At 43.1% G+C, this 9391-nt stretch overlaps 1 protein-coding gene across 1 annotated transcript in view; it reads left to right on the forward strand.

The window, feature by feature from the left end:
- Positions 1–8829, forward strand: part of LOC115193072 (mucin-2) — a 32037-nt gene extending 23208 nt beyond the window's left edge. Inside the window, exons 30-44 of the mRNA XM_029752056.1 lie at positions 244–427; positions 923–1136; positions 1655–1830; positions 2998–3067; positions 3240–3340; positions 3475–3506; positions 3778–3955; positions 4227–4331; positions 5104–5144; positions 5953–6075; positions 6464–6568; positions 6995–7123; positions 7739–7778; positions 7995–8118; positions 8421–8829. Coding sequence (XP_029607916.1) covers positions 244–427; positions 923–1136; positions 1655–1830; positions 2998–3067; positions 3240–3340; positions 3475–3506; positions 3778–3955; positions 4227–4331; positions 5104–5144; positions 5953–6075; positions 6464–6568; positions 6995–7123; positions 7739–7778; positions 7995–8118; positions 8421–8631 — 1833 coding nt within the window. The 3' untranslated portion in view covers positions 8632–8829. The remainder of the gene's footprint in view (positions 1–243; positions 428–922; positions 1137–1654; positions 1831–2997; positions 3068–3239; positions 3341–3474; positions 3507–3777; positions 3956–4226; positions 4332–5103; positions 5145–5952; positions 6076–6463; positions 6569–6994; positions 7124–7738; positions 7779–7994; positions 8119–8420) is intronic.
- Positions 8830–9391: the final 562 nt, after the last annotated feature.

Consider the following 9391-nt stretch of genomic DNA (forward strand, 5'->3'; position numbering starts at 1 on the left):
ACTGAATTGTGCATTAGTTCTCAACATCCGCAGCTTTCATTGATACAAAATAAGAGTTTGATGTTCTCCATCAACTTAATTCAACCTGTAGTGTCATGATATTAGTAAGTCACCTTGCCTTTCTTTAAGAGATCCTGAAGATGGATTGATCTCTCTCTCTTCCATCCCTTTTTCCTATCCTTTTCTATCCAACCATCCGTCCGTCTCTCTTTCATCCCTCTCTCCCTGCCATCTGTCCTTCAGGCTCTTATTGGTGGAGTTTCCCTGAGACTACCCTTCACACGGCACGGTGTGAAGGTGATGAACTCTGGTATCAACATGGTCTTGGAGATAGCACAACTCCAGGTGGTAGTTACCTTTGGTGTCACTGGCTTCAGCGTCAACCTTCCTTGGCAACACTTTGGCAACAATACACAGGGTCATTGTGGTAAGGACTTAGTTTCATTCATTTGTTGTCCTCAAACTATGTATCGTGTGCATTTAAACAAACAGCTATAAGAGCTGAGAAATTATTGTGAATCACTTAACTTAAACAGAGAACGGTCACTTGGTATTCTGAGCATGGTGTGAGAAAGCGTAATGCAGCGGTCTTTGAATTGATGGAAATCATTTATCCAAGGTTGGAGGTGAACAACTAGCCTGGTCCCAGATCTGTTTGGGTTCTTTTTTTACCAAAATCCTATGCTTGTTGTCAGATATCGAACCATAGGGTTTGGCAAGACAACACAAACTGATCAGGGACCAGGCTAGCAAACAATGGTTTGGGCTTTCCTGTCTGATGTCTGTGTCTGATATTTTTACTGTATGTGCTGTACTAAATGTGAGAAAGCTCCAACAAAGATTTCAAATGTATGTATTACTTTTAATAGCTGCAAATGGCAAAATAAACGACTTGAACCTGAACTGTATGCATCTCTTTCAGGAACATGTAGCAACAACCAGGCTGATGACTGCATGTTGCCTGGAGGTCAGCTGGTGGAAAACTGTGCTGTGATGGCAGACTACTGGCCAGCCAAGGACCTCTACCAGCCTGACTGCCATGTGCCACCTGGAATCCCCACCAACTCTCCTCTCCCTGAACCCACACAGAAGCCATGCAAGCCAGACTCCTCTGTCTGTGATCTCCTAAAGGACAGGTAAACATTCCTAAAGGCACTGTGATCTCCTGAAGGACAGGTAAACCTTCCTAAAGAACTGTGATCTCCTGAAGGAAAGGTCAACCTTCCTAATGGCACTGTACAAGTTCTCTAATAAAATGTCCTGCTTAGGGTGATCACATGTAAATTACCCAAATGCCTGGAATGTGTGGGAATGTAATCATCTACTCCATTAAACAGTCTGTCAGGAGTGGCCAGCTACTTCATTGAACAGTCTGTCAGGAGTGGCCAGATACTCCATTAAACAGTCTGTCAGGAGTGGCCAGCTACTCCACTGAACAGTCTGTCAGGAGTTTGAGTAAAGTTAGAAGTCCTGTTGTAACAATCAACAATCTAACTTATCACAGACTAAAATCTCACATGCACAAATATAGCTCTTTACCCGTAAACTATACACAGAAGTGTGTTTTGTGTATGACAGAAACATATGTGATTCTTACAGTGTATTTGGAAGGTCTGTTTCTCATATACCTTCATCTCTGGTTTTCAATCCACAGCATTTTTGCAGCCTGTCATCCATTTGTCTCACCTGACAACTTCTACAAGGGCTGTGTCTATGACAGCTGCCACGTGTCCAACCCAGCGGTGGAGTGCACCAGTCTGCAGACATACGCTGCTGCCTGTGCCCAGTTTGGAGTATGCATCTACTGGAGAAACCACACCGCCCTATGTGGTAGGCTTACTGTACTCATTGTAAAAATCCAGACTCACCATGTTAAATAGGACTCACCTAATAAGGATAGATAAATAAGTCCACCATTGAAGAGATAAGAAATACTGTGTAGATGACCAGGAACCAGGAACTGTGTTGATGAGACCAGGAACAATACTATACTAACACAACTTAGTATGTGTTATAGATGACCACACAATAGAGGAGGGGGATTATATTTGTAAATATTGGATTAGTGCATTTTTGTATTTGAGGTGATAAATTATGGAGAGAGTGGACATCCTTGTCTGGTTCCCCTTTGTAATGTGTAATATAGTATGGGGCTTCAGTCCAACAATCAAGTGATTGTAAATAATTAGTCAGAACATTTTTCAATGGTGATAACACTTTTTACATCAGCAGTTGTCACAAATTGCTAATACAGAAACCCAGCCTAAAACCCCAAACAGCAAACGATTCAGATGTAGAAGCACAGTGGCTTGGGAAAACTCCCTAGAAAGGCAGGAACCTAGGAAGAAACCTAGAGAGGAACCAGAATCTGATTGGTGGCCAGTCCTCTTCTGGTTGTGCTGGGTGGAGATTATAAGAGTACATGGCCATTAAGGCCAGATCGTTCAACAGCAGGTTCGGTAGAGAGAGAGAGAGAGAGAGAGAGAGAGAGAGAGAGAGAGAGAGAGAGAGAGAGAGAGAGAGAGAGAGAGAGAGAGAGAGGGTCGAAACAGCAGTTCCGGGACAAGCACATCCGTTGAACAGGACAGGGTTCCATAGCCGCAGTCACAACAGCAGGTCCGGGACAAGCACATCCGATGAACAGGACAGGGTTCCATAGCTGCAGTCACAACAGCAGAAATTGGATCAGCATTACGACCAGGTTGACTGGGGACAGGCACAGCCAGGAGTCGTCAGGCCAGATAGTCCTGAGGCATGGTCCTTGGGCTCAGGTCCTCTGTGAAGGTAGAGAGAGAGAGAGAGAGAGAGAGAGAGAGAGAGAAGAATTAGTAGCACACTTAAGATAACACAGGACACCAGAGGAGACAGGATAGTTATACCAGATAGGACAGACTGACCCTATCCCCCTGGAACATAGACTATTGCAGTATATATACTGGAGACTGAGACAGGGGGTTCGGGTGTCACTATAGACTGAGTTGTATCTTTCTTCAACAGCCAGCGACTGCCCAGCTGACAAAGTCTACAAGCCCTGCGGTCCTGCCGAACAGCCAACCTGTGATGACAAGTAGGTTTCTATTTAGAGAGTGGTAGTGCAAAATAATCCTTGCTTTCATGTTTTATGTTAACTGAGGTAGACAACGTTATGACTGTCAAATAAGACAGAGAGAAAATACCTTAAAGGTAGAGTTGCTGTAGATAGGAAATAGGAGTTGTTACTGTAATGTTGTGTTCTACAGTCCAGACGAGTCTAGGATGAACTTCACCACAGAAGGCTGCTTCTGTCCTGATGGGATGAAACTCTTCAACAAGGACTCAGGGATCTGTGTTGATAAGTGTGGTGAGTGTTCCCAGTTACTGACATTGGTCCATTTCATGTGGATGATACAGAGAAGATCGATAGGACTTAGCCTTTTCAAGGATGTTTCAGGTCTATGAAAGTTCTTCTAAATTGTCGTGTTTGTGTTTTTGAAGGATGCATTGACCCTGAAGGTGTTCCGCGAGAGGTAAGTTAGTCCTTTTGGTTTTGATTCATCGTTATTTTATTATACTAATTAATATAGCCTGTTATCTAGTCCACTGGCTCTGTCATGGATGATGCCAGAGGTTTCTATGAGGACCTACTTACAGCGTCCACACAGCATTATCCACATTGTCTGAAACCAAAATGGCCCCCTCTATGCCCTATATTTAGCCCCCTATGCCCTATTTAGTGCACTACATTTGACCAAACCCATTGATAGAATCACACTCCCTTCTTGTTGTATCTCATCACAGTTCAACGAGAGGTTTGAGTACAAGTGCCAGGATTGCGTTTGTTTGGAGTCCACCAAGACTGTGACCTGTAAACCCAAGGTCTGCTCCAAACCACCATTAGAGATATGCACTGGGCCAGGCTTTGTATATGTCAACCAAACCGATCCATCGGATCCATGCTGCTCCAGCCTCGTCTGCCGTAAGGATCTCCCAACACTTTTTTACCTTACATATTATAATCAGATCTATTTCAACAGTATTGTGCCGACCTGAACCGTACTGTGCTGGCTTGGATATGTTCTTTTCACATTGTCCTTTCCAGCACGGTCCCAGGAACTATGGTGGATGTGTAACAAGGCCAGCGCCGTACAGCTGGGCTCAGCTCAGTCGTGTTGAAAACACCCACATAGTGAAGACATGAATCAGCTCATATTATGATGTCCATACTCTGTTATTGTTTCCCCTCCTAGGTTGTGACAGCAGCACTTGCCCACCTACCAACATGAACTGTCCTATTGGGTTCGTGCCAGTGGTTTCAGTCCCTGAGGGAAAATGTTGTCCAGAGCACACATGTGGTATGGTCTCTTTACCTGTATCTAGACTATCTAGACTATCTACATGTGATATGGTCTCTTTACCTATATCTAGACTATCTAGGCTATCTACATGTGGTATGGTCTCTTTACCTATATCTAGACTATCTACATGTGACATGGTCTCTTTACCTATATCTAGACTATCTAGACTATCTACATGTGGTATGGTCTCTTTACCTATATCTAGACTATCTAGACTATCTACATGTGGTATGGTCTCTTTACCTATATCTAGACTATCTACATGTGGTATGGTCTCTTTACCTATATCTAGACTATCTAGGCTATCTACATGTGGTATGGTCTCTTTACCTATATCTAGACTATCTAGACTATCTACATGTGGTATGGTCTCTTTACCTATATCTAGGCTATCTAGACTATCTACATGTGGTATGGTCTCTTTACCTATATCTAGGCTATCTACATGTGATATGGTCTCTTTACCTATATCTAGACTATCTAGGCTATCTACATGTGGTATGGTCTCTTTACCTATATCTAGACTATCTACATGTGACATGGTCTCTTTACCTATATCTAGACTATCTAGACTATCTACATGTGGTATGGTCTCTTTACCTATATCTAGGCTATCTACATGTGATATGGTCTCTTTACCTATATCTAGACTATCTTGTATTGCTGTGTTTGTATTGCTGAGGTAATACCAGTTCTTTTAGACAGCCCCATGGATTGGTTGTCTGTGTCTCTCTCTCAATTGGTTGTTTGTGTCTCTTGTCTCTTCCAGAGCCTAAAAGAGTTTGTCTTCACAAAGGCATTGAATACCTGGTAATGACAAACTATTCTGCTCTCTCATCTGAAATGTTCATTACATAAATAAACACTCTAGATATACTTGTTTTAATATATTGCAGTACATGTACATTACATCTCATATTCTATAAGGGTTCATGTCAAATAGTGTCGGAGAGAGTGGGTTTCCTTGTTCCAATGTGTCAGAGACAGTGGGTATCATGGTTAGAGAAAGTGGGTATCCTTTTCCCCCTGTGCCAGAGACAGTGGGTATCCTGGTTCCCCTGTGTTAGAGAAAGTGGGTATCCTGGTTCCCCTGTGTCAGAGACAGTGGGTATCCTTGTTCCCCTTTGTCGGAACGAGTGGGTATACTGGTTTCCATGTGCTACAGACAGTGTATATCTTTGTTCCCCTGTGTTAGAGAAAGTGGGTATCCTTTTCCCCCTGTGCCAGAGACAGTGGGTATCCTGGTTCCCCTGTGTTAGAGAAAGTGGGTATCCTGGTTCCCCTGTGTCAGAGACAGTGGGTATCCTGGTTCCCCTGTGTTAGAGACAGTGGGTATCCTGGTTCCCCTGTGTTAGAGACAGTGGGTATCCTGGTTCCCCTGTGTTAGAGACAGTGGTTATCCTGGTTTCCCTGTGTCAGAGACAGTGGGTATCCTGGTTCCCCTGTGTTAGAGACAGTGGGTATCCTGGTTCCCCTGTGTTAGAGACAGTGGGTATCCTGGTTCCCCTGTGTTAGAGACAGTGGGTATCCTGGTCCCCCTGTGTTAGAGACAGTGGCTATCCTTGTCTGGTTCCCCTGAAGTAATGTGTAAAATATGATGACTTACTTGTTCTTCTAGCCTAATTCTAAAGTACCAGGATCAGAGTGCCAGGAGTGCACCTGCACCAACAAAGTGGACCCCAAGTCTGGTCATTATCAAATTGACTGTGGATTCATGCAATGTGACGAAGATTGTGAAAAGGTAAGAACTGGTATAGCTGCCGTGTCTGCTCAAATTTCAAATATTTACCAAAAGATGAAATACCATTGAGTAGCATAAATCTATTCAGTCAACAAGTTTTTATACTCTAATCGGCTGGTTTCCTAGACCCAGATTAAGTAAGTAAGTAAACCTTGTCTGATTCAGAACTGCCGACAGATTAAGCCTAGTCCTTGATTTAAAAATAATTCTCAATTGGTGGTGAGCCATCCGGGCGGTGAGACATCTGTTCTTGAGTTATTCTATTCTATTGAGTCTACTGGGAAGGCAATCGGTTGTATTCACACTTTAATACCATGTATTATTATTATCGTTATCATTATTTTTAGGTGTTGTAGCAAGTCACTCATGTGTTCCTCTTCTCCTGCAGGGATATGAGTACCAGGAGCCAGGCTATTCTTCAGATGACTGCTGTGGTAAATGTGTTCAGACCCACTGTGTCCTCCAGATCAATGGGACCAAGCAGTTGTTGAAGGTAGGTATCGTTTCTGTCAGTTTAACTATCACAGATTAACTAAGAAGTAGTAAGTAGTTCTCTGATAAATGTCTATATTGTTTGTGGGTGTGTGTGTGTGGAACAAGCTTCCCCATAATATGAGGACAGCGGAGTGCCTGCCCATCTTCCTAAAACCTCTGACACCCTACATCTTTAAAGAGCTTGTTAAATAAATCCCAGTCCGCCCCACCCCCTACGAGTGTTATATGTTGTTGTCTCACTTAGCTATCTTAAGACAAATGCACTAATGTAAAACGTTTTGGATAAGAGCGTCTGCTAAATGACAAACATTTAATGTCAAACGTGTGTGTGTGTGTGTGTGTGTGTGTGTGTGTGTGTGTGTGTGTGTGTGTGTGTGTGTGTGTGTGTGTGTGTGTGTGTGTGTGTGTGTGTGTGTGTGCCCAGCATGGAGATACATGGTCAGCTCCTGGTGATAAGTGCCAGCAGTACAGCTGTGTGAAAAATGGTGATAGTTATCTGACCCAGAGCTCCAACATCCATTGCCCACCCTTCCAGGAGGCCAACTGCCAGCCTGTGAGTACAGTACACAACATAACAAGAACAGAAAGGTCAGCCTGTGAGTACAGTACACAACATAACAAGTACAGAAAGGCCAGCCTCTGAGTACAGTACACAACATAACAAGAACAGAAAGGCCAGCCTGTGAGTACAGTACACAACATAACAAGAACAGGAAGGCCAGCCTGTGAGTACAGTACACAACATAACAAGAACAGAAAGGTCAGCCTCTGAGTACAGTACTCAACATAACAAGAAGAGACAGGCCAGCCTGTGAGGACAGTACACAACATAACAAGAACAGAAAGGCCAGCCTGTGAGTACAGTACACAACATAACAACAACAGGAAGGCCAGCCTGTGAGTACAGTACACAACATAACAAGAACAGAAAGGTCAGCCTGTGAGTACAGTACAGTACTCAACATAACCAGAACAGAAACGCCTGCTCACTGCAAATGCTCTCGATTACCAACCTTATTGACAATGTTTCGATCCACAATCATTTTCATCAGATCGACAGTACAGTACACACACTATACCAGTTTTCATTTGACAGAAACATTTCTTCACTTATCCTAATATGAAATGTATTATGTAAAGATAACATTGAAACTTTTTTTCACCACAGGGTTCAATTCAGACCGCTGCAAACGGCTGCTGTAGAATTTGTAAGTATGAAAATGAAATATTCAAAGCTGTTAACAATTTCATATCAAGATTGGAATGTGATCAGATTCATGCATCATAAAACCACTGATATTCATAATTGATAATGATTGAGAAGGAGAGCCACCTTGTAGTCAGTGAACTCAAACAGGTGCAGCTCTTTTTCATGGTCTTTCCAGACGGATCATGTTTAATGTTGTGTCTCCCTCCAATACCAGGTGTGGAGAAGGACAAGGCCTGTAAGATAGGATCCATGAAGAGTTTCATCAACCACATGAGCTGCCAGTCTATTGAGGAGGTGGAGATGCCGTACTGTGAGGGATCCTGCAACACCTTCACCAAGTGAGTGTGGAAACAATGCTAATATCACAACCAAGTGGAGCCTCATAACAGCCACAACACCATGGGGGTGTTTCCAGTATCCAGTTTAAGCAGAGTGATGGACTGAAAATCATTTTAAATGAATCTCCATTGAACATGGTTCTTATTCCAGGACTAGGTTTAATCTGTGTCTGGGACAAACCCCCATATGTATTTGTGTTTTGTGAAACATGTCATTTGTTGAGGTGTCTTTGTCTCTTGGGGAGTAGATGATCTCTTCTTAATCTCTGTGAACACCTCTCTTTTTCACTCCCGTCCTCCAGGTATTCTGCGATGGCTGCGTCTCTGGACCACTCGTGTGCGTGTTGCCAGGAGTCCCGGTCCAGTAACCGTACGGTGGACCTACAGTGTCTGAATGGAGATGTGGTGCCCTACACCTACCTACACGTGGAGGAGTGTAGCTGCAGACACAGCGACTGCCACAAAGCCATTAGGGTGCCTGCCCGCAAGACACGCAGCAACACGCTGGTGTAAATGGGATCCGTACTAATCCAGATGGGACTAGTCCAGCACCAATCCACTCGCTGCTTACTAAGGAACCCCCTGCTACCCTGCTTCACATGGCTGTTATTTATCTAATCGCTTTGATTTAAAGGTAAAATGTAGATGAACTGATATTTAAAATGTAGAAACTTATGCTTACTTATCTTATTAAAATGCAACCTTCAAATAGTTATGTCTGTTGTTTGTTTTATTGTAGAAGTGCAAGCACCTTTTTTTCGAAAGCTTTGTTTTATTAAGCTGTGTAACCTCTTTAGCCTTCTTCATACTCCCAGTTTGAAGTGATTCCCCTCCAAAAAATGTTGCATATCCGATTAGAATCTGTATATTTTCCAACAGTTTGAACAGCCAAAAAGCACATGGAAGCAGACATTTCCAGCCACATTTCAAACCACCTTCGTAGGTCATGCGACATGTGTCTGAACGGTCAAATCTTGCTCAATTTGACCTCAGGTGGTTTTTAGACTGTTATTTGGCATTTTGCTTACTAGCTTCTTTGATGACAGTTTAACAAGAACGTTTGGTAGCTAACTAGCTTGTTAATTGTTTACAAACAAATGAGTGAATATGCTAGAAAGCTAAACAACCACCTAGCTAGCTAGTTGACATGCTGTGGCTACGTAGCTAGCTAGTTGACTGCTGTGGCTAGCAAAAACCGACTTGTTTTGAAAGTTGGGTAATCTTGTCCTTTGAGGCTTTAAACGTGTTCTTCCACTATGGTTCTGAACATTCT

The sequence above is a fragment of the Salmo trutta genome, chromosome 4 (genome assembly GCF_901001165.1).
Source record: "Salmo trutta chromosome 4, fSalTru1.1, whole genome shotgun sequence".
NCBI lineage: Eukaryota > Metazoa > Chordata > Actinopteri > Salmoniformes > Salmonidae > Salmo > Salmo trutta.